The sequence below is a fragment of the Pelophylax lessonae genome (assembly GCF_965119305.1).
Source record: "Pelophylax lessonae genome assembly, chromosome: 5".
Taxonomy (NCBI): domain Eukaryota; kingdom Metazoa; phylum Chordata; class Amphibia; order Anura; family Ranidae; genus Pelophylax; species Pelophylax lessonae.
Genome location: NC_138772.1, coordinates 13329298 through 13353298, shown reverse-complemented (window position 1 = coordinate 13353298; position 24001 = coordinate 13329298). Strand labels below are relative to the sequence as shown.

At 48.1% G+C, this 24001-nt stretch overlaps 1 protein-coding gene across 1 annotated transcript in view; it reads right to left on the bottom strand.

Annotated features, from left to right (window-relative positions):
• LOC309556406 (uncharacterized protein) overlaps positions 1–24001 on the bottom strand; it is a gene marked incomplete at both ends in the record, with an annotated part of 142833 nt that overhangs the window by 100718 nt on the left and 18114 nt on the right. The window contains one exon of the mRNA XM_082258869.1: positions 6126–6216. Coding sequence (XP_082114995.1) covers positions 6126–6216 — 91 coding nt within the window. The remainder of the gene's footprint in view (positions 1–6125; positions 6217–24001) is intronic.

Genomic DNA, 24001 nt, shown 5'->3' with positions numbered 1-24001 from the left:
TCCCTGATGTTTTCAAAGGGAGGTGTCTGAAGAACCGACAACACCAAATTAAGATCCCAGGGTGGTAAGGGCGTGCGCACTGGCGAAGCCAAGTGCTGCACCTCCTGGATGAAATTCCGCACCAAGGAATGAGTAGCCAGAGGCTTCTGGAAGAAGATTGCTAACGCTGAAACCTGACCCTTGATAGTGCTCAAGGATAGTTTCTGCTCAACCCCCTTTTGCGGAAAAAAACAAGATTCGGGTCACCGAATAGGTACGTGGGGGAAAACTCCTAAGATTCACACCACGCAATGTAAGCCTTCCATGTGCGATAATAGACTTTGCTGGAAGTCGCTTTTCTTGCTTTAATTAGAGTAGGAATAACTGAAGCTGACAATTCTTTGTCCTTCAGTATCTGGGTCTCAATGGCCAGGCCGTTAAAGCCAGCGACTGTAAAGCACGATGGAAGATCGGTCCTTGAGACCCGCAGATCCTCCCTGAGAAGAAGTCTCCAAGGAGCGTCCGCGACTAGTCTTGCCCAAGTCGGCGTACCCGGCTTGACGAGGCCAGCCCGGAATTTCCAGGATAACTGGAGTTCCCTCCACCTCTATCCTGCGGAGAAATCTCAGCAGTAACTTGAGAAGGGGGGAAGACATACAGTAGCTGATACTTCCCCTACGGGGCGCTCAGCGCGTCTGCTGCGTCCGCTGGAGGATCGCGGGCGTAAGCCCTGTTGAGCCAACCTGCCAACAGATCCATCTCCGGGGTGCCCCAATGAAGGGACAGCTGGTGAAATACCTCTGGATGAAGAGACTATTCCTCTTGATCCAGAATCTGACGGCTGAAATAATCTGCCTGTCCACCCCCGTGATAAATATCGCGGAGAGAACTGGAACAACTGTTCCCCCAATAGGAATGTTGGCCACTACTATGGCCGCCAGGGCACTCTTGGTGCCCCCTGGTGATCGACATAAGTCATGACCGAGGCATAGTCCGATTGGATCCGAACCGGGCTGCCCTGGAGCTGCTCGGTCCAGTAAATCAGACAAAAGTCTGATCGCTCTCAGTTCCAACACATTTATCGGTGACCTGGAATTTATCAGAAGAAATGACTTCCCCTGGCTGAGCATCGGAGACCGAAGCCACCAGACCAGAGACTCCCTGGTCCGCTCGCTCAATCGGATCCGATTGTCCAGGGAATCGGAAATTCCGATTCCATATGAGAAGAATCTCCTCTTTGGAGAATTCGGGTATGAGACTGGGCAAACGGTACTGCCTCTAAAGAGGCGACCATCAATCCCAGCCAGTTGACGGACAGCAACATCCGAATCATTGAATGAATCTTCTGGAGTTTCTCCGCATGGAGAAACACTCTTGCCAAGGATGTATCCAAAATTAGGCCCAGATAGTTCAGTCTCCTGGTGGGAACCAGGGATGATCTTTGGGAAAAGCAAAGAAAACGCTGATGTCCTGTGAAGATGGGGATATGAAGATAGACACCCTAAATGTCTATGGATGCCAGGAAATCCCCCTGATGCAGGGAGGCCACCACTGTATGGATGGACTCCATCTCTTCCAAGACCAGAATTGAACGCACCTAGCCCTTTTTCCTGGGCATTGTGAACAGGTTCGACTAGAACTCCTCCAAGGAATGGGAACTACCACTGCTTGTTGCATCAAGCTGTCCCCCGCAAAGCTTTTTAAGCGACCCGGGGATTTCGAATATTGGAAGGGAAGAATCGCACCGGTGGAAGTGATCGAAACTCGATCTTGTATCCCGACCATATGACCTTGCGAACCCCTTTATCCGGGATTCTGGAAAGCCCTGGATCCGGAAACCGGTGAAGACGTCCCCCCACCCTAGAGATGGGTGGGGTCCATTCTGTCAATCCAACGGGATAACAGTGGCTTTATTTAGTCTGGAAATCGGTGAGTCCACTATTGGTGGTACCGTCCATCTTTGTAATGAGGGATTCCTCAAAATGATAGCGCCTAGCAATGCGTTTGGAAATAGCAGGGGCTCGTTTACGGACGACCCCATTTGAGCAAGGGAAACCCTTCATCATTTTGGTAGGCTTGCTAGTACCAAAGAAGGAATATGAGTCTCCGCTACCTCTGCCCGTGTAACCTCAAGATTTAAGGTTTTCCCGGACAGACACAACTAGTGCTTCCACCAACGCTTCTTGTGCTATGGCGGAGGCAGAAGCGTCCTCCTCACTGTCTGAGGAGACCGTACCTGAGACAACAACCCCAGAAAAGGGGCTGCAATGACCAGCTCAGAATCCGTATCTGAAGTATCAGATGACATAGGGGTAGGCGGGGGTCGCTCTTCTTGACCCCCGTCCCTGATAGGCTACCTCCACCCGGGATACCAAAGACTCCAAAACTGCTGATAATGCATCATCACAAATGAGGTACTGGAGGGTCCTGCGGCCACCCCGAGGGGATCAGGTGGGGATACATGTGTGGCAGGGTTCATGTAACAAGACACTTGCCAGCAAACACAAAAAAATTAATTGCAAGAAAAAAAAAAAACATTTTTTTTTTTCTTAGTCCCCCAGCGCAATAGCGCCCCTCAGTCTACCTGCTTGGACTCCTCAGAAAGAGAGAGAGAGAGACCCCAAGCTCACCTGATGCACAGAAGTTTCTTATCAACTTGCTTCCAGCACTGTCTGTTACAGACAGGAAGTCTTTGGCTTGCTTTCCCTGGGCCAAGGAGGCAGCTCCGCCCCTTTACACACCTTCCGGCGCCTCCCCCTAGCTCCTCGAGGTGTTTGGTCACCTCAAACATGGCCGCCCCCATGCTGGAGACACGAGGCTACGCCATTATGGTGGCCTCGTGCGATCTGCAAAACAATGGCGGCGGTCTGTGTAGGATAGCGGCGGCTAGCAGCGGCCTGCGGGAAATATGTATTCGGCCTGCGGGAGTGCCTCGGCCCCACAAACTTCACCCTGAATGGTGATAAGCCTGGCCGGCGGTATAGGACCCTCCGTCGGGAGGCTGTGCAGCCCGTGGAAGTGACCGGTTGCTGGAGGAAGCGATCTGGACTGCAGTAACTCAGGCATAGGCATCGGCCTGTGTACACACTGACAGGTAGGATACCTTCTACTTCAATAGTAATGTCCTTTTGTACTGCCACTGACTTCAGTCACCCTTACAGTCTTACAATGACCTTAGATTGTCAGCTCCCAAACCAAGCCTCCTGGTTACTATTCACAAACAATCACACTCAAATTGGGGGATCTGTGACCTGTTATAGGATAGAGGGGAGACCCATCCTACCATCCCAGAGATGGGCCCGCGTCCACCACAAACCCGACAGGGGGGAAGAGGGGGAACATTCTACTCACCATACCGGAACCAGGCGGGCGCCAACTCCTGACAGAACCCCTCTCCACCGGGGTGGGGGGGCTGTCGACCAATACGGACGCCGTTGGTCATTGGCGTCCAGGCGAGACGTTTAACTCGCAGGGTCAGTCCCCGTCCAGTGGGACTATGTCGCGGAGCTATGGCCTGCACGCGCTCGTAGGCTGAACTGGGGTGACCACTGGATCTCAACATCCAGCCCGTCGCCCAGTTCCAGCTTTCTTGCTTGAAGATCTCACAGGAACACTGGAGAAAAAAGCTGTCTAAAAAAAAAAATCTAAGAAAAAAAATCCTGCCAGAACCGAAGATCCTAGCAAGGCATCTAGGTCCTTACTCCTAACTAGACAGAAAAAAACTGATTTGCTGTAGCAGGAAGTGAGAGGATATACCCTCTGGGACTGCCCCTAGGGTGTGGCCAGAACGTTTTCTTTCCTGTCTAGTCCTACTCCTGTAGAGGGCAGTATAACCCGAGTTGATATTAATCAAGGAGGACTACGTCTTCAATGAGCGACAGAGAAATACTTTTAAGGCACTGCAAAGGGTCTAACTTATCTAGTCAGAGGTCTTACCAAGTCAAGTCAATGGCAGATTATCACTTTATATATTATACGGCAGGGAGGAGTCCTGGACAGGAGATACGTGTCCACAAGATTTGGATTGTGGTGTTTTTATGCGGGACAATATAAATGCAATTGGGAGCATTCAAGGGGGTTCTCACCCATGCAGGGTGAGGGGTTCAGGGTAGTCCAGTTGGTGAGGAGGGGACTGATTTACAGTTCTCTCAGGTTTGGCAAATCCTTATTTGGGACCCAGAATTTAGAAACTCAGAGAGAAAGGGTGGGAAAGGGCCTCCAAACGTTTTTACAAGAATTTTTGTCCTGAAAGGGGTTGACTTGCCTGCAGCAGAGACCAGAAAAGGAACAGCCAGCAGGTGTCTGAAGTGGAGGCGTGAGACAGGACACACTGAGGAGGAGACAGCAGTGTGGTGCACTGCTGTGACTGAGAAACTACAAAGCAGCTAGTGACTTGGCCTAGCAATGAAAACAGAGCCTAGCTTGTTCCAGCTGTTGTAGCAGTTGGATCTATGAAATAGGTTGAGAGTTCCCATTTCCACATGTGATTCCGGTCTCATTATGTTCTGTCCATTGTGACCAAGCCCAGATATGTGGTTGGTCTTGCCATGTCCAGCTGTGGAGCCACTTGATCTCTTACTGGCATGACGTGGATAGGTCTAAAATATCCTGTAAGGCTTCCCAAATCAAGCCAAGGCTGCGTTCAGTCCTTTGTGCGCCCATCGGTGGTGAAGTCAGTTTTCATGGACCCAGTGACTGGCAGTCTACCATGGATCAAATGGTGGGTCAACCATACTTTTGCTCCAACACTAAACTCCACCCAGCACAGATTCGCTTTGTCCACAAGTTACATGACTACTTACTGCCGACTTAAAAAGCAAACTTATGCCTCGTTTCCACTGAGCGTAACGGTTCAGGTCGGTACAGTTTGGAAGGGTTAGAATGGACCGGTCTATTCAGGTGAGCGTTTCCACTGCAAGTCGGGTCACCAGGGACCATGCGGGGTTTACACCAAATGAGGTGTTTGTTTTGCTCCTTCATTTGACGTGAGCATTGAAGTTTTCCTGTCCGCCAATCAGTGGAATCTATCGTGTGAAGCCAGTAGCTCCGCCCTAACCGTACCGTACCATTTCCTATGGCGCTACATCTGAAGGAGGACCAGGAATGGTGCGGTTTGGTTCGGTTGTATGGGCCACTTTCATAATGGAAACACTCAAATTAGCGTACCGACCCAAACCGATCCGCTCAGTGGAAACGAGGCATAAGTAACCTTTGCATTATTCCCTTGCTGCATGCTTTTTCTGGGACAGTGAAAAAAAAAAGCCTATGGGCTTCATTGGGCACATTATAGAAGACTTAAATACTCACCTGCTGTGCTCAAACGCTGGAAGGTCCATGTTTACTGTCACTGCCTTGTCGAGTGCCTGCTCAACCTAAGGCCACCATCTTCTCAAGTGCTTCTTCTAAGTTTCGAATCCTTCTTTGTTCATTGGGCTGCCACTGTGGAGGTAACTCCTGTGTATGTACCCTGGAGTTACATTATCCTGGCAAACAACTCATAGGGAAGGCAGGAGGCCTCCATGAGTACAATTTACCCATAGGAATAAATGGGGCCACAGGATGCATGCGTAGTGTCCAGCTAGGCCCTTGTCAAATGAAAGAGGACATGATCAGGGAGAAAGATGCAAATTCTCAGATGGGCAACACAGAGGGGAGGGGCAGCAAGAATTATTAGGCCCCTTTCACACTAGCGGACCGTTCAGATCCAGCCGTCAGTCTTTCAGCCAGATCTGAACGGATGCCCCGTGAATCTCTATGGGGCATCGGATGTCAGTGGAGACATATCCGCTGACATCCGATCCGGTCCATCAAATCTGGAAGGATGGAAATCCTATTTGCCATCTGTCCAGCGGATCGGATGAGAACGGAAAGGCGGCTTGTTCTCATCCGATTCCCCCATAGAGAACAGCGGGGACCTGACAGCTCCATATCTGCACACAGCGCGGAGACAGAGCTGCCATCCGCCTGCTCTGTGGGGGAATCGGCGGAACGATCCCCGCTGAGAAACACGGAGTCCGCCGCCGACGGACTCCCATGTGTGAAAGGGGCCTTAAAGCGCAATTTTCACTAAAAGCTCATCATAGTGCCATTTAATAAAAAAAAAAAAAAACACCTCTACAGGATTCTCCTAGATAGGATGGTCTTACCTTTATACCATTGTGTGCGCCATGATGAGAATTTCCATTACTGATCACATCTTTTCTAGGACGTTCCCTTTCTTCTCCATTGGGTCTCTTCCTAAATATACAATCACAAAGATCACTTGAGCTGCATCCAGACAATAATAAGATATACTGAGCAGACATTGGCCTACTCTCTGGCCATGAAAACTATGACCCAGCTGTTCCTTTGATCCATGTAATAAATTACTGAAATAAATCATCCATTTCAATGAACCCCGATTTTCCTGCATGCTGTAAGTTGCAAATAAATACTACAACCCATTGACATTTTTTCAGTTTTGCTCAGACGGAGATGGCTTCCATTCATGACTGTTTTGCTTACTATTATAATGCAGTGACTGGCCCACAGTTTTCACATGGTACTTGGGCCAATCACAGCACCCTATACCACATATTTAGCTGCGGCTAATCACAAGCGGTCATGGATGAAAGCCGTTCGCGACAGCTAAAACCTGGACTCGACAATTCTCTGGTGACTAGAAATTGCACCCTGGTGCCTGGGCTTTTGTCAGCCCATTCACTGTTGCAGGGATGCTCAAATCATATCGCTTGACGCCCAGGACATGCCGTTCTGGGCACTGGGCAGATGGATTTTGTTTACATGTAGCCCTGCTGTGGGCAAGCAGCAGGGTTTAGGTTTACTTTTTTTTTCCTTGCCCCTTAACAGAGAGGACACCAGTGTAGCATAAAGGTTAGTGGGCCTGCCAGGCCATATCCAATAGGATGTGACAAGCAGTACATTCAAAGCTGGGGTTGCAGGATTCTCCCTCTCAGCGGCTTTCTTAGTGGATAGCTCTCTGGCGGAATGGGATAGTGCCGAAACGGACGTGAGCAGCTCATCTTTCAGGCAGGTTTGGCTGGAAGCAGCATGTATGTGTTGGACTGGTTCAGGACTGCAGGGAGAGCAACTTCCTGGAGGTGCTGGACCGCTTAGGAGAATCCTAACATGTATGGCGAGAACTGTGGGACTGGGTGGAGAGCTAGGCTTTATTTGAGGGATTTCAGGGTGGGGGTGGTGAGACGGTACCCAGGTGTAAGGGGAGCCCTGTGTGATACACATCTTCATTCTACAAGGAAATGGGGGGGGTATGGGGAGTACAGAGTAGGAGGACATAGGGGGGGGAGAGAACATTGGGGGGGGGGGGGGTGTATGGGAAGTACAGAGTATGAGGACATTGAGGGGGTTGTATGGGGAGTAGAGAGTATGAAGACCTATGCTGCTTTCAAAATCCACCTTTAACTGCAATTGAATCCTTGTTTCTAATTTGCTCAATGGTAATCTATGCTGCTTTCAAAATCTTTACCTCTGTCCATATAACACTGATGTTTATTTTGCTTTCTCATCTATACTTAAATTATGAGCTACCCTTATCTTTATAACTCTGCCATTATGCTCTCTTGCTGTCTAGCTGTAGTCTGTCTTTGGCGTGAGAAGTTATTCTGTTAGCCATGTGTCCCTCCTATGCAATCCTAATTGGCAATACCCCCACCCAACTCAATAAAAATCTAAGCGCTTTCTAGGGGATGCACAGGCATGGATTGCATTGGCAACTATCATCTTGGATAAAGTATTAACCACTTGCCGACCGCCGCACGACTATCTACGTCGGCGGTCAGCCCCTCACAGGCAAACAAACGTAGGGCTACGTTGCTTGCTTGTGAGGGTCTAGGGAGCGAGCGCGCGCCCCCGGAGGCGCGCTCCCGCTCCCGCGTGGTCACGGACCCCCCCGCGCGTGTGACCAGCGGACCCGATGTCCGCCGGCCACTCGGCGATCGGCGGGGGAGAGGGAGAATGTCAGGCAGCTTGTGTAAACAAGCTGCCTGTCATTCTCCTCGCTGCAAAGACACTGATCACATGGATCTACTATGTAGATCCGTTGATCAGTGTCCTTACAGCTGAAGCCACAGCCAATCACAGTAGAAAGCACGCCCCTAGGGACACACACAGCCCCTCCCTCCCAAATAAAGTTAACCCCTTCACTACCAGTGTCATTTTTACAGTAACAGTGCATATATATATAGCACTGATTACTGTAGAAATGTCACTGGTAACCCCAAAAGTGTCAAAAATGTCAGTCAAGGGTCCGATCTGTCCGCCGCAATGTCGCAGTACCGCAAAAAAAAAAAAAAAAAAAAATCGCAGATCGCCGCCATTACGCGTTAAAAAAACCCAACAAAAATGACAAAAATCTTTCCCTTGGTTAGTAAACGCGATAACTTTTGCGCAAACCAATCAAAATACGCTTTTTGCGATTTTTTTTACCAAACATAGGTAGCATAAAACAAGTTGGCCGAAAATGTTAAAAAATTTTGATTTTTACATTTTTTTGGGGGGGAATTTCATATAAAAAAATGTGAAAAATATTGTTATTTTTGCAAAATTGACGCTCTTTTTTTGTTTATAGCGCGTGATCAAAAAATCGCACAGGTGATCAAATACCACCAAAAGAAAGCTCTGTTTGTGGGAAAAAAAGGACGCCAAATTCGTTTAGGTACAGCGTCGCACAACCGCGCAATTGTCCGTTAAAGTCACGCAGTGCCGAATCGCAAAATACCCCCTGGTCGGAATGGGGGTAAAATCTTCCGGGGCTTAAGTGGTTAATACTGGATTAAGTATTACACTTCGGTTTAGCACTTCAGCGAATGCACAAAGTGAAGATCCAAAAGCAGACAACTGCAAACCACTAAACAGACTACAGGTGACCTAAGTCTCTATACAACTTTTCCATCTCTCATTCAGTCTACTTCTCAATCTCACCACCCTGTATTATGCACTCCCTAATTCTGCTTCGCATATTTGCATCCGCTCTCCTAAAACTCTCTCTCTCCTTTACTCCTCTACTCCACCCCACAACTTTTATATATCACCCTCACTCCTATCCTCACCTTATTACTGCAGTCATCAACTCCTGCTGATTCTGAACCCGCACACCAATAAAACCTCCAGCACACTGAGATGTGTCCCCCCACATAAATTATGCTCCCATATCACCTCTCTGACCCTTCTGCTTCTCCTAAACTCTGGAGATATTTCCCCAAATCCTGGACCCCCCATCATTTACCTTTGGCCAACATCCCCGTCACCCCCTATCCTCTGACACCAGCCGAAATCAACACAATCTGGTTTCTATTCCTCTTCTACCTAGAGCCAGCCTCCCCTTCTCCTTTGGAATGCCCGCTCTGTTTGCAACAAACTCACCTCTGTCCATGACCTATTTATCACAAACTCCTTCAACCCGTTTGCAATTACTGAGACCTGGCTTCAAGAATCTGACTCTCCTTCTCCTGCTGCCCTCTCCCATGGTGACCTCCTGTGGACTCACTCTCCCAGGCCTAGTGGACGGAAAGGAGGTGGGGTTGGAATTCTCCTTTCCCCTCAAAGCACTTTTCAGGTTCTTCATCCACCCCCTTCTGTGTCTCTCCTCATTTGAAGCTCACTGTATTCGTCTATTCTCTCCAGTTTCGTTGAGAATTGCTGTGAACTATCGGCCTCCTGGACCGATATCAGCAAACATGGGAGTAAGTCACACATGTGCAAGTCACAAGCAAGTCTCAACCTTCAAGTCTCAAGCAAGTCCCAAGTTACTGTGGCGAAAAGCAAGCAAGTCAAGTTGAGTCCCTGCTAGAAGTCAAGCAAGTCAAGTCATTTATTTTGGTCAAGTCACAAATCAAGTCAAAATACTGATCTACCCCAATTTTCACCTTTAACCACTTTACCACTAGAGGATTTTGCTGTCTTACGTCTGGGCCACCTTTTGCGATTCGGCGCTGTGCGACTAACTGACAATTGCGCGGTCGTGCGACGCCATACTCAAACGAAATTTACGTCCTTTTTTTCCCACAAACAGAGCTTTATTTTGGTGGTATTTGATCACCTGTGCGATTTTTACTTTTTGCGCTATAAACAAAAAAAGAGCGTAAATTTTGAAAAAACAACATTTTCACATTTTTTTATATGAAATTCCCCCCAAAAAATGTAAAAATCAAAAATTTTTTACATTTTTGGCCAATTTGTTTTCTGCTACCTATGTTTGGTAAAAAAATTCACAATAAGCGTAATTTGATTGGTTTGCGCAAAAGTTATCGCGTTTACTAAGGGAAAGATTTCTGTCATTTTTGGTGTTTTTTTTTAACGCGTAATGGCGGCGATCTGCGATTTTTTTTGCGGAACTGCGACATTGCGGCGGACAGATCGGACCCTTGACTGACATTTTTGGGGGTACCAGTGACATTACTGCAGTAATCAGTGCTATATATATGCACTGTTACTGTAAAAATGACACTGGCAGGGAAGGGGTTAATTTTATTGGAGAGGGAGGGGTTAATGTATGCCTGGTGCTTACTGACGTGTGGGGGGAGAGGTGACTGTGTGACACAAGGACAGATCCAGGGTTCAGCTATGCTGAACCCTGCAATCTGACCCTGCCTGTCACTTGGGAGATCCGCCCGCTGTGTTTACACAGGCGGGCGGATCTCCACACTAGATCCCCGACGATCGGGGAAGAGCAGAGGCGATCGCCGCTGCTCCTCCCCTGGCCTGACTCCCGCTGTGACTGAATACAGCGGGAGCGAGCCTCCGGCGGCGCGCGCGGCACCGAGGAAGGGGAGTGTCTGACGACGTAGTACTACGTCGTCAGACGATAACGAGCCACTTTGCCGCAGTAGTACTACGGTACTCAGTGGTAAAGTGGTTAAATCAGTTAAAAGTCAGTGGTCAGCAAAGGTTTTGTTTTATTTTCAACATTAACAAAACTGCTTCGTACTTTTTTCTTGGCATATTAAAGAAACACTTTGAATGCCCAAACAGCTCAAAATCCTTTGTCCGGTAATGTTTCAACACCAGTCACTAAAAACACGTTAAATATTTCCATTGTTAAACAGCCAGTGTCCTAAAAATCAGAACACACTGAGGTGTTTTAAGTGACTGTGGTGTCAGAAACACAACAGGCACATTCATTTTGCTTTAACACATCTTGAGAAAATGCAAATATTTAATAACTTAAAAAAGTAAAGTAATTTTGAGTCATATGTCTCAAGTCAAAGTCAAGTCTCAAGCAATGTTCCCTCTAATTTTTTACTGTGCTGAGCAAATAAAAAAATTTCTGAGCGCAAACCTTTAGACTGAGCAATGGGGGGGGGGGGGGGTACGTCAATGCAGAGTGCCACAGCAATGCCCCCAATCAATTGCAGAGTGCCACAGCAATGCCCCCAATCAATTGCAGAGTGCCACAGCAATGCCCCCAATCAATTGCAGAGTGCCACAGCAATGCCCCAATCAATTGCAGAGTGCCCACAGCAATGCTCCCAAAAAATTGCAGAGTGCCCACAGCAATGCCCCCAATAATTTGCAGAATGCACAGCAATGCCCCCAATAAATTGTGAGTGCCCACAGCAATGCCCCCAATAAATTGCAGAGTGCACAGCAATACCCCCAATAAATTGCAGAGTGCACAGCAATGCCCCCAATAAATGCAGAGTGCCACAGCATTGCCACCAATAAATGCAGAGTGCCACAGCATTGCCCCCAATAAATGCAGAGTGCCACAGCAATGCCCCCAATAAATGCAGAGTGCCACAGCAATGCCCCCAATATACTGCAGAGTGCCACAGCAATGCCCCCAATAAATTGCAGAGTGCACAGCATTGCCCCCAATAAATTGCAGATTGCACAGCAATGCCCCCAATAAATTGCAGAGTGCACAGCATTGCCCCCAATAAATTGCAGAGTGCACAGCATTGCCCCCAATAAATTGCAGAGTGCACAGCATTGCCCCCAATAAATTGCAGAGTGCACAGCAATGCCCCCAATAAATTGCAGAGTGCACAGCAATGCCCCCAATAAATTGCAGAGTGCACAGCAATGCCCCCAATAAATTGCAGAGTGCACAGCATTGCCGCCAATAAATTGCAGAGTGCACAGCATTGCCCCCAATAAATTGCAGAGTGCACAGCATTGCCCCCAATAAATTGCAGAGTGCACAGCAATGCCCCCAATAAAGTGCAGAGTGCACAGCATTGCCCCCAATAAATTGCAGAGTGCACAGCATTGCCCCCAATAAATTGCAGAGTGCACAGCATTGCCCCCAATAAATTGCAGAGTGCACAGCAATGCCCCCAATAAATTGCAGAGTGCACAGCATTGCCCCCAATAAATTGCAGAGTGCACAGCATTGCCCCCAATAAATTGCAGAGTGCACAGCAATGCCCCCAATAAATTGCAGAGTGCACAGCATTGCCCCCAATAAATTGCAGAGTGCACAGCATTGCCCCCAATAAATTGCAGAGTGCACAGCAATGCCCCCAATAAATTGCAGAGTGCACAGCAATGCCCCCAATAAATTGCAGAGTGCACAGCATTGCCCCCAATAAATTGCAGAGTGCACAGCATTGCCCCCAATAAATTGCAGAGTGCACAGCAATGCCCCCAATAAATTGCAGAGTGCACAGCATTGCCCCCAATAAATTGCAGAGTGCACAGCATTGCCCCCAATAAATTGCAGAGTGCACAGCAATGCCCCCAATAAATTGCAGAGTGCACAGCATTGCCCCCAATAAATTGCAGAGTGCACAGCATTGCCCCCAATAAATTGCAGAGTGCACAGCAATGCCCCCAATAAATTGCAGAGTGCACAGCATTGCCCCCAATAAATTGCAGAGTGCACAGCAATGCCCCCAATAAATTGCAGAGTGCACAGCAATGCCCCCAAAGAAGACACACAGTTGGTTACTAGAATCCTCCGGCAAAGCAAAGAGGGACCTAGACTGTCAAAATGCCAGGAGTCAGTACTGTAAAAAGATGAGGGGGCGTGGCATTGCCTGACCTGCATGGAGTGAGGACATCTCACTCTGACCTGCATGGAGTGAGGACATCTCACTCTGACCTGCATGGAGTGAATTGATATCCCTGGGTACGATCATGGCAGCGATCCTCCGCTCTCCCCAGCACTTCCAGCGATGCCTCCTGGCTGAGTGGATCTTCTGGTGTTTGACCACCATCCGTAAGTGACTTGGCCCCCGCGAGACCCCCCCCCCCCCCCCCCGTGCACTTACCTTAAGGACGGTCACGGACCCGCTCACTTCAGTCCCCGGCTTCCCGCGTCTCCGTGCTCCCGAGTCCCGGCGCCTCCTCCTCGGCCAATGGCATGAAGTTGGCCTTTCGGCCAATCAGGAAGCAGAAGGCCACGCTCCCTGATTGGCCAGGAGGAGGATCCATGTGACAATAGCGAATTTTCATTCGCTATTGTCATACAATGGGCGTGCTCTCAGGGCGCACGCTCTGCTCCCCGGCCGTCTCGTCTGCGCTGTTTAACTAGGTGCGCGGTCTACATAGCTGCTTGCGCGGGACCATAAATTTCACTGCGCGTCCGCGCATGCGCGCACTTTAGGGGGAACATTGGTCTCAAGTCATGAATACCAAGTCAAAGTCAAGTTGAGTCTTTTATTAATTTTAGTCAAGCAAGTCTCAAGTCCTGAAACTGGTGACTTCAGTCTGACTCAAGTCATGTGACGAGTCCCCCACCTCTGGTATCAGGCTTCCTTGATGACTTTTCTACCTGGCTACCCTACTTTCTCTCTTCTGAAATTCCCACAATCATTCTTGGAGACTTCAACATCCCTGTTAACCTTAACACTCCCGCTACTTCTAAACTTCTGAGCTTAACCTCCTCTTTTGACCTAAAACAATAGACACACTCTGATGGCAACTGCCTTGACCTCATGTTCTACCTATGCACTCCTCGCAACCTCTCCAACATTCCATTCCCTCTCTCTGATCACCACCTCAGTTTCACTCTCTCCTTGTCCTCCTCCTCCTTACCTTCCAACTACCAAACAATTACCTACAAAAACCTTCGCCATCTTAACCCCTCACTTTTTTCTGCTACAGATTGTCTCTTCAACACAATCTCATCCCTGTCTTGCCCCAACATTGCCATTTCTGTCTACAACATTTTACTGTCATCTACCCTGGATGCCTTGGCCCCCCTCACTACACACCGAATCAGGCCCGACCGCTACAACCTTGGCAGACAGACAATACCAGAAGCCTCAAAAAAACGTAGCCGCGCTCTTAAGTCTCTGTGGCGTAAGAGTCACAGCAAGATTTCAGCCAATATAAAACTGCCCTCCAAAAATACAATTCCTGCCTCCACACTGCCAAACAGATCTATTTTATCACTCTCATTAACACCCTCTCACACAGTTCCCGTCAACTCTTTTCTACCTTCCATGCTCTACGTCATCCTCCATTACCTCCACCCGCTAACTTACTCACTGCCCAAGAGATTGCCAATCACTTCAAAAATAAGACCGATACAATTTGCAAAGAGATCTTTACACTACAGATATCTCCCTCACCTCACACTCCTTGTCCTCCTGCACAATCAATACTTCCCTTGTTTAACCGAACTACTGTAGAGGAAGTCACTGAAATGTTTTCTAATGCCCACTTAACTTCCTTCCCCCTGGATCCTGTTCCTTCTGTAATACTACGGTCACCCTCTGGCTCTATCCTACACTCTAACTCATATCTTAAACCTCTCCACCGGCATCTTCCCCAACTTTTAAAACATGGGCTAGTCATCCCCATACCAAAGAAAGCCTCACTAGACCCCACTAATCTTAACAACCCAAGTCCCATCTCCTTACTCCCTTTTGCCTCCAAACTCCTTGAACGTTAGTCTACAACCGCCTGAGCAAGCACCTAATTGACTATAACCTTCTTGATCCCCTTCAGTCTGGATTTCGCCGGCAGCACTCCACAGGAATTTCTCTCCTAAAACCTACAAATTACTTACTAACAGCTAAAACCAAGGGTCACTACTCAGTACTCTTACTCTTGGACCTCTCTGCTACCTTTGATACCCTTGACCACCCCCTCCTTCTCAAAAAACGATTTGCTTGGTCTCCGTGACTGTGCTCTTCATTGGTTTGAATCTTACCTACCTCGCCGCACCTTCAGTGTCACTTACAATTCCACTTACTCCCCTGCAACTCCTCTATCTCATTTCTTTTCATGTGTGGCAATATGGTTTCGTTACATAGACGACATTTTTGTTGTCTGGACAGGCTCTAAGTCAATGCTAGATGAGTTTATTGCTCAACTAAATATAAACGACTTCAACTTGAAGTTAACATCTACCATCAGCGACTCGAGTGTTAATTTCCTTGACTTAACGGTGCTCAAACATGTGGATGGACACCTGACGACTAACCTATATAGAAAGGAGACGTCAGGAAATGTGATATTACACGCGTCTAGCGCCCACCCAGGGGCGCTTATACGTAGTATTCCATATGCCCAATACATACGCCTACGGCGTAATTGTACATCTGACAGCGATTTCAAAATACAGGCTAATTATCTACGAGAACGCCTAATGGCTCGTGGATACAGTAAACGCTTGTTGAGAGCAGCTTTCAACAAAGCGTTTTCTCAAAATAGAAACAGCCTCATCTTTAGAGCCAAACCCTCAAGCACGCAACCAACAGTTAAACTAATAACCAAATACTCCTCCCATGAAAAAGTATTGAGAGATATTCTTGAACGAAACTGGCATCTTCTCCGCGACGATCCGGTTATAAACAAATATGTTGGCAAACATCCCCAAATTGTATTTAGGAGAACAAGATCTTTAAGAGATCAACTTACAACAAGCCACTATCAACCCATCAGAAATAAAGTAACCACATGTAGGGGTACTTATAAATGTCGCAAATGCGCCTTATGTCCTTGGATAGAGGAGAATACTCAATATACCCTACCTAATGGGGAAATATTTGTTCCTAAATTTCGGGCTGACTGTAGTACCCGTGGAGTGGTATACATGATGCACTGTGCCTGTGGCATGTTCTATATAGGTAAAACTATAAGAGAGCTTCGCCAGAGGATAAATGACCATGTGTACGTGTCAGCAGGGGGAAGGATGATCACGCCCGTGAGCAGACACCTTGACCTATACCACAGGTTCAATCCCAGAAAGGCAAGATTTTATGTGCTTGAGGTTATTCCTCAGGATCCTCGAGGTGGCAACTGGGACAAATAAATTCTCCAGAGAGAGACTCTCTGGATAGAGCGTCTCAGTGCCACATATAGACCGGGTTTGAACGAAACCCAGTCGTACAAACCCTTTCTATGAAGGCCTTTTCATTTACTTAGTACTAATAGATCTAATTGATCTTGAGTAGCATACCTTGGTTACGATAATGGCCCTGTGTGGGATATGTAGGTCAGGGTGTCTGCTTGGTTTTGGCGTGGTCATCCTCCCCCTGTATATCTAACTATTCCGATACCTCTTTACACTAACGAGAGTCTTTGACACATATACCTCTCCTTTTCTCCTAATGTATAAGAAATAGTCTTTTATGTTATAATCTTTCTCTCATTAATATTATGATCTTGAGGATTTGTGATAAGATGAAAAATGCAACTTTTTGGGGTTGGAAGTATAGAAGTGTTCCTAGTAGGGGGCAGTTTAGCCCCTGTTCTTCCATTAGGGCTACTACTATTGAATGCCCTTACTAGTGGTTAATGTTATATAAAAAATAAACATGGTTATATAATTTTTGATAAATAAATACATTACCGATACATATTTCCTGGTTTGTCAGGAACACCTCTGTACCATAGTGAAATATGTTTTTATATATGCATTTTAAGTATATAATTTTTGTTTTGTTTTGTTTCGTCTTCCATTTCAGGCAATTAGAATTCTCATGCAATTGCGGACCGATCCTGTGGGGGCAGTGTGGGTAAGCATGGAGGTTGGCCTTATCAGTGAGATATGTGCGGCCGGATAGGCCGCAGGATGGTTCCGCCCTCTCCGGGCGGAACTTCCTGTGGCACCAGAGCGGACTACGGAGGCATTTCCTGCCTCTGTGCGATCTGCACACACCTGTGACAGAGCCGAGAGCTTCGCTGGGGTGTCCCCGCGCTTGCTCTCGAGCGATGTCCGGTGGGAGTGGCCGGGGCGGTGACGTCTGACGAACCGCTCGGGATCCACGCCATTTAAGGGCGCCAGTTACAAGCCCTGGGATGGCGGAGGTTCCCCATCCGGTGAGGACTGTGCGGAAGCTGGGAACAGCGTGGCAAGGGGTAAGCTATACATGGCTAGCAACAATACTTTAATATTATACTCCCTGATACCCGTGACTTTACTCTTACCTTACTGTGCTTAACAGCTGACATACAAGCAGAGGAGATATGCTCCCTACTTTAAGCTTTCGTCCTTTCCAAGTTTGGTGAGCCATGTTAAGGTGTTTGTTTATGTCTGGGATTCTTTTACCACATAGGGATTTACTATACTGAGTGGTACTCTATCTACCTCTATATCTGTTTCCTATGCCTATTTTAAGCACGCTTAACATATACTCATTTTGGACTCTATGTGGCAACTGTCTGTGTATATGTAACCCTGGTCACTCTCCCACTACCATGGTGAGAGGTAGGCTGGATACTAAAGTGACTACACACACATGTTTACATATGTATATAAAAGTAAATCAATATACATGATATGTATTTTACTATAGGGGTGGCCTACAGACGTATGGGGAACCTCTATATGATGGTGTACATCCGTTTAGAAACGCATGACATTTGCCCACTCTTACGGTCCAGAGTAATTATGTGTTTATTCTCTAGCCCCTTTTGAGGCAGATAATCTACGGGCTCTATGGGTGCTTATATACTCTCATAACATGCATGAGGCACACTTATTCTATCACTTTGGAACATTCGAGTCTATGGGTATAGCACTCTCACGGGCTCTCTCTTAAAGCGATATCATAGAATATAAATGCCCACTATTCTGAGAAATATTGTTCTTTTGCTCTCATCCATTCAGATAATAGACATGGAGTGATTACCCTCACTACTATGTCACTATATATTGCCTATGTTTGAGCTTCCCACACGCACAGTCCTCCTCGTTAAAGAATTCCCTATGGAAATTGCGATATGTGCCTGACTACTATATGTACAGGTATGTATATATCTTTCGTCCGTATACTAGATACATAAATATGATACATATGCTGATATTATAACTACAGCATGGATCCCCACATATACTCACTATTGGCAGCCTCCATTGTTTCCCCTAAACCCCTCTAGTGTCTGAATGCAATCGAAGACTCAATGTTATATTGTGTTGATATAGTAAAAGTAGAAGGACTCATTTGAGATGTGTAATGCGATTGTATGTAATTAAAAGGAGAAATAAATGATATGTAACTGTAATTATAACATACTGGAAATGAGGTAACATATATATGTAACTTATCTAAACACTGTTATTTTTCACACAGACAAAAGAAATGATATGCTCCAGATGAAGCTTTTTTGTCTAAGAAAGCGAAACATGTTGAGCAAAGGTCATATGTTACATGGTGAATGTTAATCTATACTCTCAGTTGACCCCGCTGACCGGCACCTTACTATTTGGGTGTCCGCCGGCGGTTTTCTTCTGATACCGAGTAACACGTTTCCAAGAATTATATGACTACTAATGATCTTGTACTCTGAACTGTATGTAAATCACTGTTATAAGTTCTATGTACTGAGATATTGTATAGTATAGACCATTTATTGGTCTTACTGTGTCCTTAATACACAATTATTTGCCTGTATTTTTCCATGATTTTAAATATATATTGTTTTGTTGAATAAAATAATTTTTTAAAAACACTCTTGTGCCCGAAATCCCTGTTTCCCAATCCTTCCAAATGAATTAGTCAATTGAGGATAGGGGCACACCCTAAATAGATACGTCATGGCCAAGATGGCTGCTATCTGTGGACACATGACTTGTAAAATAACTCCTCTTACCGTTGGGGTCCCCCAAGGTTCTATCCTTGGACCACTACTATTCTCGATCTACACCTCCTCCCTGGGTCAGCTAATAGCCTCCCACGGCTTCCACTACCATTTCTATGCTGATGACACCCAAATCTACCTTTCTACCCCTCAGCTCACCCCATCAGTCTCCTCCCTCATCACTGATCTACTAATAGACATATCAGCCTGGATGTCTCACCACTTCCTCAAACTGAATCTATCTAAAACCAAGCTTATAATATTCCCTCCTCCATGTGCCCCTTCCCCTGAATTCTCTGTCAAGATCAATGAAACAACTATCAGTTCTTCCACACATGCCAGGGTGCTAGGGGTAACCCTGGAGTCAGCACTGTCCTTTCAGGCTCATATCTAATCCCTGTCCAAATTACTCCACGGCAAGTGGAGGAAGCGCGGAAGACCGACATATCTCGGGACTATGAAGGTAAGCGTCCTTAATAGCGATAGAGGCCAGAAGACCTCCCTGATGTAGGGATGCCACTATCGCACGTAAATTGGACGTACCTCGCTTTTTAAGTCTACAGCACCTGGTATTCCCAGGCGGTCTCCAATCCAAATACTAACCAGGCCCAACCCTGCTTAGCTTCTGATATCAGACAGGGCACATTCAGGGTGGTGTGGCCGTAGGCTCCTGGGACCTGTAAACATGAAACGTTCCGATTCTGAGACTGGAACAATCACCCTTTGTAGTAGCAAGGCTTGCACCGCCACGAACAGACCTCGTAGGCGGTCTGGGAAAAAAGGCAAGTTGGAAGGAAAGAACCTCTCTGAAAGAGAAGAACGAAAACTATATCTTGTAGCCGAACCGAAAAAGCTCATGGACCCACTTGTCTTGACATCCTCCCCCACCCCAGATATGGGAGACAGCACCCTTCAGGCCAAAAGGTGTATTTATCTGCAGGTCTGGAAGTCCCCGTCGGCATACTAGACCAGGCCATCATTGGACCTCTAGAAGAGATCCTTCCAGGGAGGCTCCAAACAGACAATTTCCCACCAAGGGAAGATCACATAAGGGCATCTGGAAAGTTTGGTCCGCAGACCAGCATTTTAGCTATATCATGCGCCGAAGGATCACTGCTGTCACAGACAGCCCAGAGATTAAGGGAGCTGCATCCAGAGAGGCATCACAGACTAACTGCAACCCCTGGACCAACTAGTCCACCAGCTCCACAAAAGCAGGAGGAATCTGTTCCCCCTACAGATCCTGGCGCAAAAGCTTGCCCACTCAGGAAAGTCAGGGACACCACGCACTGGTGAACATCGGCCGGAGGACTGAAGCAGCCACAGATGACATGTGACTGACCAAAGTCTTGGCTCTCCTGTCAAAAGGATCTTTTAAACCAGAGACTCCTCCATCAGAAACCTGAGAGTCCACCACAGGTGGGACTGCCCACGTACCCAACAGAGACTCCTCAAGGGATACAGTCTATCAAAACACTCAAGACACCGCTATATTGATTTTAGAACTCCACTGACTCGCGACAATTTTGTCACAGTAGGCGGGAAAAGGGAATACCTTTGCCGCTTTAGGGGATATGCGGGGACCGGCGCCTCAAGCAGCAGCAGCTGCATCCCCCATGTTTAAAGTTTCCTGCACCGATACAATCAGTGCATCCACCAGCGCCCTTGGATGCGCATGTGCAGTAAAAAAGGGAATCCTCATGATATATTGTGAAAGATGATGTCACGCCAAGTAGATCGATACCCAACAGGTTACGGTAGAAAATTGAGCACACTTGTGGAATGGCGACAAACTACAGTACTTCATCTCCACAGGCAACACTTTAAAAATTTTAACAGTTATCAGTTTAGAGTTACAGGGGAGGTCATTTGCTGGTATTGCTTCCGCTCTAATGATCCGGCGATACCTCACATGTGATTAAAACACTGTTTTCGTTTGCAAGCGCGACTTACTTATGCATTTTCTTTAGTGCGCAAACTCACGGGGGGCGCATAACGGAATTTTTGTAAAATCTTACCTGTAAAATTCCTTTCTCGGAGTCCTCCGACAGTCGCCGCCTCTTCATATTCGTCACATATGGGTATTAGACTTTGCTCCGAAGGAGTAGCTAGGCAACAGAATATGTTAACAATAAAGCTTTAACATATCCCACCCTCAAGGGGTGGTCCCCTCAGTCAATACCCTCCTACTTCCTGCAACCATATCTCAGTTTTAGTGGAATAGCAGTAGAGTATACATTCAAACCCCAAAAGAGGGGCGGGGGCGGCGACTGTCGGAGGACTCAGAGAAAGGAATTTTACAGGTAAGATTTTACAAAAATTCCGTTTTCTCTTACGTCCTCCGACAGTCGCCGCCTCTTCATATTCGTCACATATGGGGACGTCCCAAAGCAGTGCAAACATGAGGGGTGGGAAACGCATCCGCGCCGAAAGGCAACGCAGTCTCCACAAAGAAAGGAACCTTACCAAAGGAAGGAAACCAGCTGGGCAACAGCAAAAATAAGTGCTCAACAGGAGCAACAACCCAGGAAAAGACAAAAAAACCAGGGAATACAAAGATATCCCAACAGCCAGGAGTCCCCAACAAGGGACCCTATGGAACAGCCGCACTAAGAACCTTGCGGCCAAAGGAAGCATCCGCCGATGCCTGAACATCTACTTTGTAGAATTTTGTGAAAGTGTGTACGGTCGACCAAGTCGCTGCCTTACACACCTGGGCCACAGAAGCCCCATGACGGCAGGCCCAAGACGTACTCAGTGATCTAGTAGAGTGCGCCTTCACAGGCACAGGGGGAACCTTCCCCTGCAAGGCATAGGCCTGTTCAATGGTCTGCCTGATCCATTTGGCGATGGTAGAGGCCGAAGCCGCCATGCCCTTCCGAGGACCCTCTGGAAGAACAAACAAGGAGTCCGTCCTACGAAAAGACTCAGTCGATTTAAGGTAAACCCTCATCGCCCGAACAACATCCAGAGAGTGCAATCTCACCTCCTTCGGATGTTTAGGCTTCGTGCACAACGAAGGCAAAACAATATCCTCGTTAAGATGGAATTCCGAAACTCGTTTCGGTAGAAAAGAAGGATTAGGTCGCAAGACCACCTTATCCAAATGAACAACCAGGTACGGAGACTTGCAGGACAAAGCCGCCAGTTCCGACACTCTGCGAGCCGAAGTGATCGCCACCAAAAAGGCGACCTTTTTGGACAACATAGACAACGAGATCTCCCTAATCTGTTCAAAAGGAGCACGTTGTAACACAGATAGAACGAGATTCAAGTCCCAAGGAGGCAAAGGATCCCTCCTAGGAGGAACCAGATGCCGCACACCCTGAATAAAAGTGCCAACCAAGGAGTTGGAAGCCACGGGACGTTGAAACAGAACGGCCAGCGCAGACACCTGACCCTTTATCGTAGCCAGCGCCAAACGCTGATCGACACCCGTCTGAAGGAAAGACAGCACACGGGAAACCGAGTACGTGCGGGGTGAAAACCCCCTGGACTCACACCAGGCAAAATAGGCCTTCCAAGTACGGTAATAAACCTTCCCCGAGGAAGACTTCCTCGCGTTGATCAAAGTATGAACGACCTCTGGAGAGAGACCCTTCTCCTTCAGGACCTCGGTCTCAACAGCCAGGCCGTCAAAGCCAGCGACTGTAAAGCAGGATGGTAAATCGGTCCTTGAGACAGTAGATCGTCTCGAAGGGGCAGACGCCAAGGGGCGTCGACCGCCAGATTCACGAGGTCTGCGTACCAGGACCGGCGAGGCCAGTCCGGTGCCACAAGAATCACCGTGCTGCGTTCCGAGTGTAACCTGCGAAGGAACCTGGACAGCAACTGAATCGGTGGAAACGCGTACATCAGCCTGTACTGATGCCACGGGGCCACTAACGCGTCCGACGCGTCTGCCCGAGGGTCGCGCGTCCTTGCCACGAACCTCTTCACCTTGTAGTTGAGGCGAGACGCGAATAGGTCCACATCTGGAAGACCCCACTTCGCGCACAACATCTGGAAGACAGCCGGGTGGAGAGACCATTCCCCCTGATCCAGGGTCTGGCGACTCAGATAGTCCGCCTGCCAGTTCTCCACTCCCGGAATGTGAACCGCCGTTATCGCCGGGACATGAGTCTCGGCCCAAGACAGAATGGCGGCCACTTCTCGAGCCGCTCGGGCACTCCTGGTGCCCCCTTGGTGGTTGATGTAGGCCACCGCCGTGGCATTGTCCGTCTGCACCCGAACCGGGCAGCCCTGCAGCCGGCCCGTCCAGCGATGAAGACAGAGATTTATCGCACGCAATTCCAGAATGTTGATCGGGAGGGAAGACTCCCCCTCCGACCAGGTCCCCTGGGCGGACAGAACGCCCAGAACACCACCCCAGCCCGACAGGCTGGCATCCGTGGTGATTATCGTCCACGAGATCGGACGAAACGACTTGCCCCCGGACACCAACGGGGACTGGAGCCACCACAGAAGGTTTTCCCTGGTGCGATGACTCAACGAGATCTGAAGATCCAGAGATTGAGGTCGCCCGTCCCACTTGGACAGGATCTCCGCTTGGAGACCCCGCGTGTGAAACTGCGCGAAAGGAATCGCCTCGAAGGCCGAGACCATCAATCCCAGACATCTCATACACGTCCGCAGAGACGAGTGTGGAACGTCCCTGAGGGACCTGACTTCCTCCTGAAGAGTCCTGAGTTTGTCTTCTGGCAGGAAGACCTTCGCCTGCACCGAGTCCAGTATCATTCCCAGATAGGGGAGACGAACCGACGGACTCAGTGTCGACTTTGGAACATTTATCGTCCAACCAAACTCCTGCAGAGTTTGCATTGTGACAGACAGGTCCTTCTCCAGACCCTGTCTGGTCGCAGACCGAACCAGAATGTCGTCCAGATACCCCAGGACAGAAATGCCCTGGGCCCTCAATAATGCCAGAACCGGTGCAAGCACCTTGGTGAAGACCCGCGGAGCCGAGGCGAGCCCAAAGGGCAACGCCACAAACTGGTAGTGATCCTCCGCAATGGCAAATCGAAGG